This window comes from Felis catus, chromosome B4 (genome assembly GCF_018350175.1).
Source record: "Felis catus isolate Fca126 chromosome B4, F.catus_Fca126_mat1.0, whole genome shotgun sequence".
In the NCBI taxonomy this organism is placed as follows: domain Eukaryota; kingdom Metazoa; phylum Chordata; class Mammalia; order Carnivora; family Felidae; genus Felis; species Felis catus.
Window position 1 is genome coordinate 75,591,177 of NC_058374.1, and position 17,370 is coordinate 75,608,546.

The 17,370-nt window shown below is 42.8% G+C and overlaps 1 protein-coding gene across 1 annotated transcript; it reads left to right on the forward strand.

Moving 5' to 3' along the window:
• Nucleotides 1-5,344: 5,344 nt before the first annotated feature.
• On the forward strand, nt 5,345-8,005 carry LOC102900869 (lysozyme C, milk isozyme). The gene is made up of 4 exons (XM_011283893.4): nt 5,345-5,483; nt 6,714-6,875; nt 7,424-7,502; nt 7,848-8,005. Exons 1-4 carry the CDS (start codon nt 5,345-5,347, stop codon nt 7,912-7,914), a joined length of 447 nt encoding a protein of 148 aa, XP_011282195.1. The 3' UTR covers nt 7,915-8,005.
• Nucleotides 8,006-17,370: the final 9,365 nt, after the last annotated feature.

Consider the following 17,370-nt stretch of genomic DNA (forward strand, 5'->3'; position numbering starts at 1 on the left):
CAGACTTGAGCGTAAAGTCTATGGAGCAGTGATGTAGGTAGTGATGGTGCGAGAGCCAGTTCCCCTGCATCCAGACAAAGCATCCCCTTGGGAGAGGAGGAGTCAGCCATCCATACCTACAGCCCAAGAGGCCAACTGGGCCACTGCTCTGAGAGTTCCCATTAGTCCTCCTGTTGTTGATGTCAGACAGGTAGGAAGTAGGGAAAAGGAAGGAGACAATTAAATGAGAAAAGAAAGACATAAATTAAACTCAACAAGAGAATTCTGTAGTTTTCCCTCTATCAGAAAATCTTCGAAACCTCTTAAAAATGACACCAAAAAATTCTAATTTTTTTATTTGAATTGTATCAACATGTTTCTCAAGGTATGGGATGTGGACCACCTGGTACCAGAATGATCTAGAGTAGCTGTTTACAAATGAAGACTTCTAGGCTCTTCATCAGACCTACAGAATCAGAATCTCTAGATGCGAGGCCCAGGGATCTGCATGTAACAAATGCCACAGGTGATTCTCGGTGTAGGGAAAGAGCATGGCTCTCAGGGGTGACAGCAATAATAGCAGGAAAACTGACCAAAAAAAAAAAAAGGAATATAGTTCCCAGTTCCTCACGGATGTCGAGAGATGCAACCCTGAGTGATGGGTACAATATAGGGAGATGTACAGAATGTACAGGGCCAGCAAGAGGATCTGGAGGAAACCTGGGATAGCCAGCCCTATCTGGGTGGAGTGGAAATACAGAGCAAGAAAAAACAAAGAGAAAATGTCCCTGCCTAGAAGGTTGCTTGGGGAGTGGTTAGAACCTAGGCTGTATATGAGTATTAAAAAAATGTCTCTGTGATGTTTATTCTTTGCATTAAAGTCAAAAGTGAAATCCTGTGTTATAACGGTGTCTTGGAGGCCAGCACAGAATATACAGGATGCACATAAGGTTCCCCAAACAAAGAACCCAGCAGCTTCCTCAGGATGCATGCCTCACGCGCCCAGAGGGGTTCCTTCACCTTCTGTGTGAGAGGCATTGAGAACAGAGTCAACCTGGGTGTAGACCCAAGTTGGGAATTGTCGTGGAGGCACGGGGAGGTGTGGGTCCCAAGACCTGCATAAAGCATGTGGCTGCCTTTACAATATCATTTCCAGTGTTTTGACAAAGTTCCAAGCCCTTCTCCTCACCTCCCCCACAACCATCACCTGACATCCCCTGCCACAAGCAGTCCTGTGCCTACTCCTGAAGCCAGAAATTCCTAACGTGTCACCATTTGGATAACTGGTCAAATGCACATAGTACTGCGGTAGAGGAAAGAGGCACGCCTATCTGGGTTGATCTGTGCTCTCCCTCATACCGGCTTCAGCAAATTACTGCAGCTCTTTGAGCCTCAGATTTCCGATCCGTGATATGAAACCAATAATAAATAAGACAGACACATACATACTTCACAGGGTTGTTGCGGCATTGAAACAAAATACATATAATAAAGTCCTCTATCTCTGTGTTTTACTTGGCCTGTGACACATTTTAACAAATATTAACATCCTCCCTTTCCTCAAGGGAAGTCAGGAGACACCCTGTCCCTTTCGGTCACATCACCGAGGACCAGCCCTTTCCTGGAGTGGAACCTGACTGCATAGACACATGAGGCACAGCTGCTCCTTCTCGTTACCTGGCATTAAAGGGTTGAGAATTCTGGGAGGACACCAGGTTATAAGAAAACTGGACCTAAATAGAAGAGAAACTCCAGAGGAGAGAGAAGGAAAGTAGAAAAGAAGAGAAGAGATGGGAGAGGAAGGAAGACAGGGAACTGGGAAATGACAAGATGGGAAGGGGAAGAGGAGAGACAATGGAAGGGAAAGTAAACAACAACAAGTGGAAGGGGTAAGAAAGGAAAGAAGTAGGAGAAGGAAAGGAGAAAGGAAGGGTTCCAGAAGCCATTCCCACATTCCTCCACTTGAACCACACGTTTCTGTTCCTAATGAAAAGGTAGGGGCACCTGGATGGCTCAGTCAGTTAATCATCAGACCGGATTTCAGCTCAGGTCTTGATCTCAGGGTGGTGAGTCCAGTCCCAGTGTTGGACCCTGTGCTGGGCGTGAAGACTGCTTTAAAAAAAAAAAAAAAAAAAAAAGGAAGCAGATTGGGTTTTTAATGGATTGCATTAAAATGTTTCAGTTATTAATAGGACTTCTGTTCAATATTGCACTGTAAGTCCATGCTTTGAGATACCTTACATAAAGCAAGCACACAAAAATAAATGAAAAAATGAAAAGGAAAAAGTGTAAAAGGCATATAATAGCTCAAAAACAAAATAGGGGCACCTGGGTGGCTCAGTCGGTTAAGCCTACTTTGGCTCAAGTCATGATGAAGTCATGATCTCACGGTTTGTGGGTCCAAGCCCCATGTCAAGCTCTGTGCTGACAGCTAGGAACCAGGAGCCTGCTTCGGATTCTATGTCTCCCTCTTTCTCTGCCCCTCCTGCACTTGCGATCTGTCTCTCTCTCTCTCAAAATAATAAGTAAACATTAAAAAATAAATAGGTTTTGGGGCGCCTGGGTGGCGCAGTCGGTTAAGCGTCAGACTTCAGCCAGGTCACGATCTCGCGGTCCGGGAGTTCGAGCCCCGCGTCGGGCTCTGGGCTGATGGCTCAGAGCCTGGAGCCTGTTTCCGATTCTGTGTCTCCCTCTCTCTCTGCCCCTCCCCCGTTCATGCTCTGTCTCTCTCTGTCCCAAAAATAAATAAAAAAAATAAAAATAAAAAAAATAAATAGGTTTTAAAAATAAATTAAATAAATAAATAAATAAATAAATAAATAAATAAATAAATATCTCCAGGGGCACCTGGGTGGCTCCGTCAGTTGAGCATCCAACTTTGGCTCAGGTCATGGTCTCACAGTTTTGTGAGTTCGAGCCCAGCGTCCCTGTCAGCTCAAAACCTGCTTCAGACCCTCTGTTCCCTTCACTCTCTGCCCCTCCCCCTTGTGTGCCCTATTTCTCTCTCAAAACTAAAATAAGCTTTTTTTTTTTAAATAAACAGATAAATAAATAAATAACACAAACTTTTCTTTAATTTTAATAAATAAATAAATAAAATCTCCATGGGCCACAAATATAAGGAAACTAATAAAAGCTGTGAGTAGGGCTGAAGCTGAAGACCTTATAGCAAGAGGCAGCTATAAGTTCAGCTCCTGCAGGTTAACAGAGACCAAAATTTCTCCACTTGCAGTAGGAACTGGAGCCAAAGTCACTCTAGAAAGGAGGGGCTGGGAACAGGGTCTCTTTTTATGAAAGAGAGATGGGAAAAACTGCTGCCTGCTCCTGTCTGAGGCAAAAGCTTATCCAGAGCACATCTGAGGAGGCGAGAGTACATAGCTTAATGACCAGGAATTGAGAGTGTGTACGTGTGTTCTCGCACCCAAAATGAGTCTGAGATCCAACATTATAAAAGACTTGGAAAAAACCTCAGTCCACAAAATGGCCAAAAAATCAGCCGTTGGAAGATAAATTTACACTAGAGAATATTAAAAAATCTCAAGTCTGAAAGACAAGTACCATATGATTTCACTCATATGTATAATCTAAAAAAAAAAAAAATGAACAAAAAACGCAGAAAGAGACCCATAAACACAGAAAACAAACTGATGGTTGCCAGAAGGGAGAGGAGTAGGGGAATGATATCACAGTTTGTGGGTTGGCGCCCCCACATCAGGCTCACTGCTGTCAGTGCAGAGCCCACTTCAAACCCTCCATCCCCCTCTCTCTCTGCCCCTCCCCAGCTTGTGCACACACTCTCTCCCTCTCTCTCTCTCTCTCAAAAATAAATAAACATTAAGAAAAAAAATTTTGGGGGCGCCTGGGTGGCGCAGTCGGTTAAGCGTCCGACTTCAGCCAGGTCACGATCTCGCGGTCCATGAGTTCGAGCCCCGCGTCGGGCTCTGGGCTGACAGCTCAGAGCCTGGAGCCTGTTTCCGATTCTGTGTCTCCCTCTCTCTCTGCCCCTCCCCCGTTCATGCTCTGTCTCTCTGTCGCAAAAATAAATAAACGTTGAAAAAAAAAATTTAAAAAAAAAAAAAAGAAAAAAATTTTTTAAAGAAAGTACTGATATAGTGATAATTCTTCCTTCACAATGTCTATCCATCTAACTGAAATCAAGGCCTTGTGCTCTAATAAAAATAATCAGCTTTTTTCTTTTTAAAAATTGTTTAATGTTTATTTTTGAGAAAGAGAGAGAGAAAGGAGAGGTGAGAGAGAAAGAGAGAAGGAGACACAGAATCTGAAGCAGGCTCCAAGCTCTGAGCTGTCAGCACAGGGCCCGATGCAGGGCTAGAACTCATGGACCGCGAGATCATGACCTGAGCCAAAGTCAGGCGCTTAACCGACTGACCCACCCAGGCACCCCAGCTTTTTTCTAACCATGTGTATCTCCTCTTAGTTCTGTTTCTCTAGAGAACACTGACTAATACAAGATGTTTGACAATCACTGATTACATAGATACTAGAGAGAATTCAAGTAGAGTTGGAGGTTTAGATCTGATGACTTCTTTCAGACACAGAGATATTATGAACTTAGGTTCTAGTAGTCTCCTGTTCAACTTATAGTTTACTGATTGCTGATGCCAGAAGATCCTCAATTTCTCCAAACTCAGTGATGCCAATCATGGATTCCCCCCACTAGACTGAGTAGGAAAATACCTTCAGCCAAGCACAGATAATGAGCCGAAGTTCAGCAAAGCACACAGGGACAACCCCCTCGGGGAACATTCCAACAAAAGCACAAGGCTTGAAAATCATACTGGTGGGGCACTTGAGTGGTTCAGTCAGTTGAGCATCTGGCTCTTGATTTCAGCTCAGGTCATGATCCCAGAGTCAAGGGATCGAGCCCTGAGTCAGTTCCACACTGAGCATGCAACCTGCTTGAGATTCTCTCTCTGTGTCCCTCTGCCCCTCTCCGACTTGCATTCTCTCAAAAAAGGAAAGCAAAGGCAAGGCAAGGCAAGGCAAGGCACGGCAAGGCACGGCAAGGCAAGGCACGGCAAGGAAAAGAAAAAGAAAAAAAGAAAACCATACTTTTTCCTACCAACTCCCATCTCTCCCCATTTTACCTCCTCATGCATTTGCCCAAATACAGGACCCACCCCCACCAAAATGAGACTTTATTCCTGGTATTATTCTTGGTTACATCCCCTTCCCTGAAGTTCACCCTGGCAGGGCCAGTTTGGGGAATTAGCCTTGGGCAGCCATATCCTTCCTGGCAGAGCTGCCAGCATTATTGCCCAATCAGAGACATCTTTGTGCCCGTAGGGTATAAGAGACAACAGCATCCTGGACATAGCAGACTGGGGTTCCACCAGCTACAGAAATGAGGTCCATTCTGATCATCTCCCTCCTCGGCTGCTTCTTTGCAGCATATGAGGCCAAAATCTTCCCCAAGTGTGAGCTGGCCCGCAAGCTGAAGGCAGAGGGAATGGATGGCTTCCACGGCTACAGCCTGGCAAACTGTGAGTATGAACCATCCATCATTCTATCCCTGCTCAAAGAGGCCTTCTTCCCCAACCAAACAATCTTCCCTTTTCACCTTGTGATTTACTCATTTACTCATTTGCTCTCTTGCACTCCCCGAATGCTCCTCTTGTCTCCACCTCTGCTGCCTTGTCATTCCTATCAGGATCTCCATTTCTCTCTTTCTACCAGGGATTATTTGATCTGTAATAGATTTTCTTCTGCTGTTCCCCGAAATCACCTTCCCACCCAGTGCCCTTGAATACTTCCTTTGACCCATCCAGAAACTCACCTAACCACTTGCAAGTTTGCTCCCATCACCTTGGCTTTCATCTGCATCCTTTTTAGTCCAGGTCCCTGCAGCAGAGCTGGTGCTGCCTCCCACCCTCTCCCCTGCCCTTTTGTCCACCAAAAGCTAACCTCCATCTGCTGAGTTTGTCTAAAGTCTGTTCTATCCGTGTCACAAGAGAGTTGGAAGGGAATTGTGAGAACAGAACGGGAGACGATGACAAAGTGCAAGAAGGATTGAGAATCTTGGTCACCCATCCCATTAGGCACAACACATAAAGTTATTTCAATTTCCCTTGGATATCTTCATTTTTCTTCATGCCAAACATCCTTTCCTGTCCCCCTCCCAAGGATAGCTTTTTTGGGCTCCCTTTCTAGGATGCCCCTCCATTACTTCTCCACCTCTTCCCTTCCATATACCTGGGGATAGAAGGCAAAAAGTAAATATACAAGGCAAGAGTTAGATATTTGGCTGGGAGATGAGGCTGGAAATGTAGACTGGGAAACAGACTGTGATTGATTGATTATTGGGCATCCCAAATGCATTTATTTAACAAATTGTTATTACATGCTTATCATGGGCTAATTATTGCTTAGGACCAGGAATACACAATGGATTATAAATATAAATCTAGGGGTGTCTGGGTAGCTCAGTCAGTTAAGTGTCTGACTCTTAATCTCAGCTCAGGTCTTGATCTCAGGGTCATGATTTCAGGCCCCACGTTGGATTCCATGGTGGGTGTGAGCCTACTTAAAGTGTGTGTGTGTGTGTGTGTGTGTGTGTGTGTACACACATACATATAAATATAACATTGAGGACCTCATAGTCTCTTCATTTCAGTCTTAGGGGACTTTATGGCAGTTCTAGTAGAGCAGAAGTTGTGTCTCATCACGAAACAATCCTTCTTTTCTAGCCACACCTTTTGTTCTCTCTGACACAGGGGTCTGCATGGCTGAGCATGAGAGTAACTTCAACACCCGGGCCTTCAATGGGAAAAATGACAATGGCAGCAGTGACTATGGGATCTTCCAGATCAACAGCAAGTGGTGGTGCAAAAATAACTCCTCCCCTTCAGCAAATGCCTGCAACACAATGTGCAGTAGTAAGGACACCTTCCCCTCTGAGGGCTGGGTGACATGGGGCAGGTGCACTGCTCCCTAACACCTGACCCTTGGCCAGTGCTGTAGAAGTTGAGGATAGGGAAGAAAGGGGCCCAAACAGTCTTCCACAGAGCTCTTCCTGCCAGAAAGGAGGAAGAAAGATACAATGACCTCTGACTAAGCCTCACCTTCCTGGGCTCCCATCCCTCAATACATGGCATCCTGTTCCTCGTACACACATGACTGTATCACCCGTCCACATACCCCACATAGCACTCTGGACACACTAAGTTTTTCCTGAAAACAGAGGTTCTCCCGGGACCCTTATGTATGCCCTGGGTGCCCTCCAGAAGGAACAATGCTCAGAGGCAGATTCAAAGCAAGGCGAGAAAACCCAGGCAAACAGAAGGCAAACCCACAGAAGAGCTCCAGAGATACAGGGTTTCTGACTCCGGCTCCATTTCCTATAGGAATTCCTCTCAAAAACTCATTGATTAATGAAACAGGAAAAGGGGTTTTTCCCTCCCTGCTCAGCCACTTTTCCTTCTAGGGTTTCTGGATGACAACATCAGTGATGACATCGCCTGTGCCAAGAGGGTCGTGAAAGATCCTAATGGGATGTCTGCCTGGTAAGCAGAACATGCAGGGCAATAATGAGCCACGCTGCCAGGGATGGACCCAGACAGTATTCGGGATGCTGATAAAATAAGCAGCATCTCTGCCGTAGGATTCTCCCTGGGCTTTGTAGGGAGCTGAGACTCTTCTCCTGATGTGAAATGAGGCAGAGTAATACCGTGATGTGCTCACCCCATGCATCTCTGTGGCACATGTTCTTAGACGGGCAAACCCTCCCTATTGAGCCTCTCCCACAGTATAAACTGAGCCCAGACTGCAGGCCCTACATCCCCTCTCAGCTGAGCCACTATACACTCCTGCCCCTGCCTCTGATCTATGCTGTATTTCTCTATTCTCAGGGTGGCCTGGGTAAGACACTGCAGAAACAAGGATTTGTCCAGATATCTAGCCAGTTGTAATCTGTGAGACTGTCATTGAATATGGCTCCTGGAGAAAGTGGCCAAGTTCTTGGAAACTCTGAATTTCTATCCCCCTTCCCCCATCTCTGCCTCCAAAATAAAAGTTACTCAAGTTCAGCTGTCTTAAGTATCATGTTTAAGGACTGGGTTATGATGAGACTTGCTACCTGCTATAGACAGCTGAAGATCCTCATCTCTCCAAGCCCATCACTGAAGTTCCCTGTATCTCCTCTGGAAAGCCAGTTAAGGAAAATCCTTTCCTGAGAACTGCTTGAGACTGAAACTGACAGTTGACTATAGCATTCTTGATGTAAGCTCTTATGAAATTCATTAGGTAGAGGTGGCTGATATTATTCTCCATCACCATGAAGGAGAGTTCAAGACAAAAGAGAAGAAAATTGTGGGAAACATTCAGTTTAGACATAGAGAAGGACTGGCAGAATGTCAGGATGATTATGTTGGCTAGGGTAAATGACTAAGCTGCTATAACAGAACCCCAAAAACATGGCATTCTCACAAACAGTCCAAGGTGCACAGACAAGCTCCTTTGTCCCACCCAGACATTCAGAAATTCAGATTCCTTCCATCTTGCACTTCCACCACCCTTTAAAGCAGTGCTGCTCAAAGTGCGGTCCACAGACCAACAGCATCAACAATATCTGGATACTTGTTAAAAATGTAAATTCTTAGGGTGCCTGGGTGGCTCAGTCATTGAAGCATCCAACTCTTGATTTCAGCTCAGGTCATGATGTCCCGGTTTGTGAAACTTAGCCCCACATTAGGCTCTGAGCTGACAGTGTGGGGATTGCTTGTGATTCTTACACTACCTTTCTTTCTGGCTCTCCCCTACCTGTGAAAGGGCTCTCTCCCTCTCTCAAAATAAATAAATAAATTTTTTTTAAAAAAAAGCAAACTATTGGGCCCACAGTAGACCTACTGAATCACTGTTTTAATCTCTGTGGTTTTTAAATTTTTTTATTTTTATTTTTTGAGAGAGAGAGAGAGACAGAGACTGCATGCAAGTGGGGGAGGGAGAAGGAGGGAGAGAATCTTAAACAGGCTCCATACTCAGCACAGAGCCCTACATGGGGCTCAATCTCACAACTGTGAGATAACGACCTGAGCCAAAATCAAGAGTCAGAAACTCAACCAACTGAGCTGCTCAGGCACCCCTTAATCTGTTTTATTGAGCTCTCCAGATGTTACTTATGCATTAAAAAAGAAATTGAGAAGCACTGCCCTAGGGTATTGTCCTACAAGGACAAAGCTAGATTGAAGACACTCCATGCTCTAAATTGAGGATGGGGAGTAAGTTTGGAGAAACATACATGAAATGTTTTAAGGTCCAGGCCTGAAGGAGGCACATGTCACTTCCATTAATACTCCAAAGACAGAATATAATCACCAGCCATTCCCAGATGCAATGGGGCTTAGGAAACAGTACCAGCTAGACAGCCCGGGGCCTGTTAATAATACTATTATTACAGGAAAAAGGGGAAATGGATTTGGATGGAAAACTAGTAGTTTCTGCCACAGTAATTAATAAATCATTAAGAAAGTAAATCACAATCACATTCCTATGGTATAAATGTTTTCATATAACAGTATTTTTGTGCCCCACCATCCGTTTACATATATCTTGTGGGCAAGGTTCTTCCACCTCTGGATAAAAACTCAGGCAGGTACCATGACTTTCATGGTCACCCTCAGATAATGAGAGCACACCAACTCTGTCCAAGGAATTTTCCCCTCCTCTCTCCAGCTCTTTTCTTGGCATCTCCAACATCTTTTATAGACTGTCAATGGAAGATTCAACTAAAGATGCAAAACAGATTCCCACAGTCTCTTTTTTAAATATTTGTAGTCTCGCAACCATCCAAGCACCCTGTCCCTTCCTGTACTAGAATGAATGGTTATTCCCAATTCCTTACCCCCTCTGTCATGGGATATTCCAGAGCACTACAATGGACAGAGTACCCACCCACCACATGGATGTTGAACTTGGTCATGTGATTTGCTTTGCCAATAGAATGTTAGCCGATGTGACACAAGTAGAAACTAAAAATGTGATTTCATGGTTTCATCTGACCCCTTGTGCTCCTGTGATTGCCCGACAAGAGCATGCCCCAGGTACTCACTGTCCCCTCACCCCCACCTGGGCTCCAGAATGAAACATGTGGAACAGACTTGAAACCAGCCCAAATCCTGGTTCCTAGAGTCCCCTCCCCCTCCACTCAATCAAAAATCCACCAGACCCAGGAGCAGGAAAAAAAAAAATGCTGTTATAAGCCACTGAGTTTTGAGGTGGTTTGAGACATAACAACACCAACAACAACAACAACAACAACAAACTAATACTCTTTCCCACCCTTGTGTCTTCTCAGAGTCATCCCCTTTACATGACCACCACAAATCCTACCCCTCACTTAGATTACCAGCAGGACTCTTTACTGTGAGGATACAGATGCTGTACTTCCCTTGATGGATTTGTATTAATTTAGTTAAAATATATTTACTGAGCCTTTACTTTGTGGTTAGTTGCTCTGAAAAGAGATTTAGATGAGGGCCTTGCCCTTTTCCATATTGCAAACCCAGGGTGGAAATCTAAATTCCCTACCCAGAATAATCCAACCAGTAACTAATATAAATGGGCCCTCAATCAAAATCTAATATAGTTCCTTTCCTCTCCCTGCATAAACCAATGATGGGAGTGTATACATAGTTTTTGTAAATGTTGGTTAGGCATTTGTGAAACAAAAAAATTTTGTCTCCTCTGGGATGCTTATTTTTATTCACCCCTGAAAATGCAACAATGTTCTTTTTAATTCTATAAAAATCATCTGAAGAATAGCTGAGGCAATGTAAAGAAAAACAAAACCAGAAGACTCACACTACCAAATGTCAAGACCTATTACAAAACTATAGTAATTATGATAGCACGGTATGGGGGTACAGATAGGCAAATAGATTAGTGGGACAGAATGATGACTCTCACAAACCTGGCCAACTGATAGGCCAACTGATATTGCAGTGGGGAAAGGATGGTATTTTTAATAAATGGTGCTGAATCAACTGGCTATGCATATGGCTGCTCTTATTATCTTTTATTCATCTCAGAGCTCTCTGAGATCTCTGAGATTAGAAGAAGGAACAGACACACACTTCTAATCTCTGAGATTAGAAGAAGGAACAGACACACATCTATGATTCTAACCAGCTACGAACTTTTCCACTCATTTAATAAATAAATATTTAGGGACGCCTGGGTGGCTCAGTCGGTTGAGCATCTGACTTCGGCTCAGGTCATGATCTCACCATTCATGAGTTCAAGTCCCACGTGGGGCTCTGTGCTGACAGCTCGGGAGCCTGGAGCCTGCTTCAGATTCTGTCTCCCTCTCTCTCTGCCCCTCCCTGCTCAAGCTCTGTCTGTCTGTCTCTCTCTCAAATAAACTTAAAAAAATTTTTTTAATTTAAAAAAATAAACATTTAACAGAAAGCAACAGAAGAGGTAATAGTAGACTTTTTTCACCTTCCCAGGATCCAGATATAAACTGGACTTTGAAATATTTTGCCTCAGAGCTGCGGAATCAAACAAAACATTGGCCCTAAAACCTCATCCTTTTGTTTTGTTTTGTTTTGTTTTGTTTTGTTTTGTTTTTTTCCTTTTTGCTACACCAAAGGAAGCTGCACTGGAAAGAAAGGCAAGCAAACATTTCACCCCACAGCAGAGAAGATCCCAGGATAGAGAACACCCAGCCATGGAGTTAGCAGAGTTCTTCTCTGGTGGGAAGAACTCATGCCACACACAATTAATGCTCTGATCTCGTACTGTATCATTTTACTCAAAACCAATAAGCTTCCTTTTCTCCAGAAAAAGCAGAATGAGTTTGTTGTTCACATTTTTAGAAATCCTTATTTGAGCAATACAACCTTGCGGTTTGAAGGGAGGAAAAGAAAAGTTTGGACATCAGGGTTACAAATCCTCTCTGACAGGTATGGCCAAGAGTAGGAGAACTTTAAACAGACATTTCACCAAAGAAGATACATGGATGGCAAATAAGTATCTGATGAAAAGATGACCAACGTCATTAATCACAAGTGTAAAGCTAACAAGAACAACGAGATACCACTATACACTCATTAGAATGGCTAAAATGAAAAAGACTGACCATACCAAGGGTTGTTGACGAGGATGCGGAGGAATAAACTCTTATGCACCACTAACGAGAATATAAAATGATAAAACCATTTTGGCAAACGACGTTTTAGTTTGATCCAGCCATCACACTCATGTGTTTACCCAAGAATAAAGGAAGTGTATGTGCACACAAATGCATGTACAAAAGTGTCCACAAATGCCTTATTTGTAAAAGCCAAATTCTGGAAATAAGCCAAATGTCCATCAACGTATAAGGAATAAAGAAATTGCAATATATCCATGTAAGGGGACACTACTCAGCAATAAAAAGGAACTATTGATACACACAATGTGATTAAAGCTCAAAATAATTATGCTAAATGAAAGAAGTCAGGCCAAAAAAGAGTATATAATCCCATTTATACAAATTTATATAATTCCATTTATATAAAACTCTAGAAAGTGCAAACTAATCTATAGTGACAGAAAGCAGATCGGTGGTTGCTTTGGAAAGGGGATAGAAGGAATGTGGGGGAGGGGCACCTGGGTGGCTCAGCAGGTTAAGCATCTGACTTCAGCTCAGGTCAATATCTCATGGTTTGTAGGTTTGAGACTTGCTTCGGAGTCTGCTTTGGATTCTGTCTCCCTCCCTCTCTGCCTCTCCTCTGCTAGCACTCTCTCTCAAAAATAAACATTAAAAAAAAAAAAAAAGGAAGAAATATAGGGGAGACACTACACAAAGACCCAAAAGTGTTTTCAGAGGAATGGATATGTTTACTATCTTTATTGTGATGAGTTTATTATTATTCATGAGTTTATGCATATGTCAAAATGTATATTTTGGCAAATTGTATACTTTATGTACAGCTTATTCTACATCAATTATGCCTCAATAAAGCTGTTTTAAAAAAATTTTTTTAACGTTTATTTATGTTTGAGACGGAGAGAGAGCATGAACAGGGGAGGGTCAGAGAGAGGGAGACACAGAATCTGAAACAGGCTCCAGGCTCTGAGCTGTCAGCACAGAGCCCGACACGGGGCTCGAACTCACGGACCGCGAAATCATGACCTGAGCCGAAGTTGGCCGCTTAACCGACTGAGCCACCCAGGCGCCCCAAAGCTGTTTTAAAAAAGAGGGGTGCCTGGGTGGCTCAGTCGGTTAAGCCACTGCCTCTTGATTTAGGCTCAGGTCAGGATCTTATCGTTCATGAGTTCAAGCCCTGCGTTGGACAGTGACAGTGCACAGCCTGTTTGGGATTCTCTCTCTCTTCCCCTCTCTCTCTGCACTTCCACTGCTCTTGCACTCTCTCTCTCCCTCTCAAAATAAATAAATAAACTTTAAAAAAAGAAAAGAAAAACTGTTAAGAGTCTACCATAAGCAAGAATAAGATACAAATCTCAAAACTGCACTCTACCTCAAAGGAAAAAGGTTCAACTAAAACTTCAAAGTTAATATTCTACACAACTGGGATAAATTCATTACAAGAATACAGACTGGTACAGTGCTCCATGTAAAGTGATCTTACTCATGAGTCTATCTGGAGTCTTACATCAGCTCTGACACTAACTACTTGCTCTTATGGGTTGAATTGTGGCCCCCAAGAAAAATACGTTAAAGACCCAATTGCCAGAACCTTGGAAAGTGAACTTATTTGCAAAGTAGGGTCTTTGCAGATGTAATTAGTGAAGACCTGGTCATGAGAAGTAGGGTGGGCCCCTAATCCAATATGACTGGCTTCCTTCTAAGACGACAGCCATGTGAAGACACAAATACAGGGAAAATGACATGTGATGAAGACAGAGATTGGAGTTATGAAGCTTCAAGCCAAAGAATGCCAAAAAGGCTGGCAAACCATGAGAAGCCAGGATCAGGAAAGGAAGGATCTTTCCCCACAGGTTTCTGAGGGAGCATGGGCCTGCCAACACCTTGATTTCAAACTTCTGGCTTCTGGAACTATGAGAGAATAAATTTCTCCCCCTGCATTAGTGGAGGAGGTGAGAGGACCTATTGCTCTAAGAATGCCCTTCTGCCTGCATCTGACCCTTTGTCACAGCTACTTAGGACTTCTTTCTGCTTGTTCCACTCCTTACTTGGTCCTCATCTCTAAATTACAGGACATTTCTCCTCCTGTTAAGCATTCTTTCTCAGCATTCATTGGATACCTACATTCCTTATCCTTTGGGATTGGTGACATACTATAGATTGCCAGAACTGGAAGAATTACTACTGCTGTTATTAGTACTAATTCCACTGGGTTACACTTACTTGGTGCTTCTATGTGCCAGGCAGTTATAGATTCATCTTCATTTCACAGAAAGGGAAGTTAAGGCATAAGAGATTAACTAATTTGCCCAAAGAATTTCATATATAATTTATTACAATCCTTTTTTAAGTTAATTTATCTGAGAAAGAGAGACAGCATGTGAGCAGGGGAGGGGAAGAGAGAGAGGAGACAGAGAATCCCAAGCAGGCTCAGCACTGTCAGTGCAAACCCTGACATGGAGCTGGATCCCATGAAGTGTGAGATCATGACCTGAGCCGAAATCCAGTCAGATGCTTAACTGACTGAGCCACTCAGACGTCCCCTCTTTTTTTTTTTTTTTTTTTAAAGGTTAGTTTATGTGTCCATCAACTGATGAATGGATAAAGAAATTGTGGTTTATATACACAATGGAATACTACGTGGCAATGAGAAAAAATGAAATATGGCCTTTTGTAGCAACGTGGATGGATCTGGAGAGTGTGATGCTAAGTGAAATAAGCCATACAGAGAAAGACAGATACCATATGGTTTCACTCTTATGTGGATCCGGAGAAACTTAACAGGAACCCATGGGGGAGGGGAAGGAAAAAAAAAAAAAGAGGTTAGAGTGGGAGAGAGCCAAAGCATAAGAGACTGTTAAAAACTGAGAACAAACTGGGGGTTGATGGGGGGTGGGAGGGAGGAGAGGGTGGGTGATGGGTATTGAGGAGGGCACCTTTTGGGATGAGCACTGGGTGTTGTATGGAAACCAATTTGTCAATAAATTTCATATAAAAATAAATAAATAAATAAATAAATAAATAAATAAATAAATAAATAAATAAAAAATAAAGTTTAGTTTATGTATTTTGAGAGAGGCGGGAGGAACAGAGAGAGAATGAGAGTGCATCCCAAACAATCTCCGTACTGACAGCACAGAGCCTAACCTGGGGCTGGATCTCACAAACCATGAGATTGTGACCTGAGCCGAAATCAAGAGCTGGATGCCTAACCAGGTGCCCCACAATCCTCTTTTATAAAAAGTGAGGAAACCAAGACCCATAAATATTACTGACTTAACCAAGTGTATTAGGTTCCTAGGGCTGCTGTAACAAAGTGCTACAAACTGGGTGCCATCAGACTACAAAGCATGCCCGACCCTTATAAAAGAGAGAGGGAAGGAAAGAGGGTTGAGTAGAAAGCATCCTAAAGTCCAATGCAATTCTACACATTTGGTAAGGTCAGTGGTGAGTCCATGAGCCAAAGTAATTCTGGGAGACTGAGTTTCCCAGAAATAGGCCTGCCTCGGTACTTCTGCCACACTCATCCGGCAGTGGGAATCATGACCCTGATGTGAACATGGTGCCATGGCAGGAAGGAGAAAGTAGTTGAGAGCACTAAACTACAGAATTTGTGCTAGTTATTTTTGTGCTTGCCTCCAAGGGGGTCCCTGACACCAAGTACAGATACAAGCTTAGGAGAAGATGCCATCAAGTGGAACTGATGGAAAAAAAAGAAGTATTGCTTGGAGTTAAAGACTCAGTGCTCCAGAATGGGGGTGTGAGAAGAGATGGGAATGAATTCCCTCTCATACTACAGTATGAGCACCAAAAGGGCAGGAGCAAGCCAGCTACCTGCCCAAGAGCCTAGCATAATACTGGGAACATTAGTAGGTACTCAATAAAGGTTGTAGGTTCTAGGTTCACTTATTTATCAATTAATGTTCAAATACAAAGCAAGTGAGAAAGCAGGTAGTAGAGTAAAAGTGTGAAGGGAAGAAAATAAAGTCATGAATAGGCTGTATAGAGAAGCAAAATGAAGTACTCCCACCAAGACCTATACATGGAGGTATAATTGACCTTAAAGAATTCAACCAAAAAATAGATCCATAATGGATCAGAGAAGACACATGTAAAGTTACCTTAAAAATATAGAATGGCCCAGGGGTACCTGGGTGCTAATACATATAAGACAGCATTCTCACTTGCAAAATATTAGGATATTATATTGCTGCTGGACATCATGGGAAATAGTACATAATCCAAAGTACCCATTTTTGAACACACATTAGTTGCATAAAATCCCATTCCCATTTCATCACTTCAACCCTGACATTAAGCCTGCCATTTCAACCTTCACATTTCAGTCTCTTGCCAAAGTTGCTTCCCTATTTCTTGTAATCTCTGGGCATCGGAAGACATTCCATTCTGCATATTGGCATGTAAAAATTACCTCTGTGTCCATCATCAAAAAATCAAAAGAATACCATAAAGCTGAGCCATGAATGCGGGAAAGGTATTGGAGTGAGTGCACTAAAACAAAGAAATACAAGTTGCCACTAGGTCCAACCTTTAAGAGATAATCCAAATGTCTATACTTATATTTTTAAAATAGAATAATAGGGGTGCCTGGGTGGCTCAGTCAGTTAAGTGTCTGACTTTGGCTCAGGTCATGATCTCACAGCTTGTTAGTTCAAGCCCTGCATTGGGCTCTGTGTGGACAGCTCAGAGCCTGGAGCCTGCTTCGGATTCTGTGTCTCCCTCTTTATCTGTCTCTATCTCTGTCTCTCTCTCTCTCAAAAATAAACATTAAAAAAGTTTTTTAATAAAAAAATAAATAAGTAACTATAAAATTTATATAAAGGTATATGCTTTTCAAAAAAATGCTTTGTTTTATTATTTTTACTATGGAATTATATAACATTTTAAATAATTATAAAATAACCAATTTGGCAAAATAATTATTCAAGAAGGAACCATTCCAAACTGACTTAAAAATACTATAATTTAAAGTGCACTTGGGTGGCTCAGTCAGTTGAGTGTCCAGCTCTTGATTTCAGCTCAGGTCATGATCTCACAGTTCATGGCATTAAGCCTTGTGTCAGGCTCTACACTGGGGGCTCAGAGCCTACTTGGGATTCTCTCTTTCCCTCTCCCTCTCTCTGCCCCTCCCCCCTCTCAAAATAAATAAACATTAAAAAAATACTATTATTTAAAATATATATACTATGTGGGGAGCCTGGGTGGCTTGGTCAGTTGAGTGTGCACCTCTTAATTTCAGCTCAGGTCATGGTCTCCCTGTT

Excerpts from the sequence above, each read along its gene's own strand:
- LOC102900869 (XM_011283893.4), top strand. The coding sequence starts at position 5,345 with ATGAGGTCCATTCTGATCATCTCCCTCCTCGGCTGCTTCTTTGCAGCA. Across the intron at positions 5,484-6,713 it reads CGGCTACAGCCTGGCAAACT|GGGTCTGCATGGCTGAGCAT; the intron begins GTGAGTATGAAC and ends TCTCTGACACAG. Across the intron at positions 6,876-7,423 it reads CTGCAACACAATGTGCAGTA|GGTTTCTGGATGACAACATC; the intron begins GTAAGGACACCT and ends TTTTCCTTCTAG.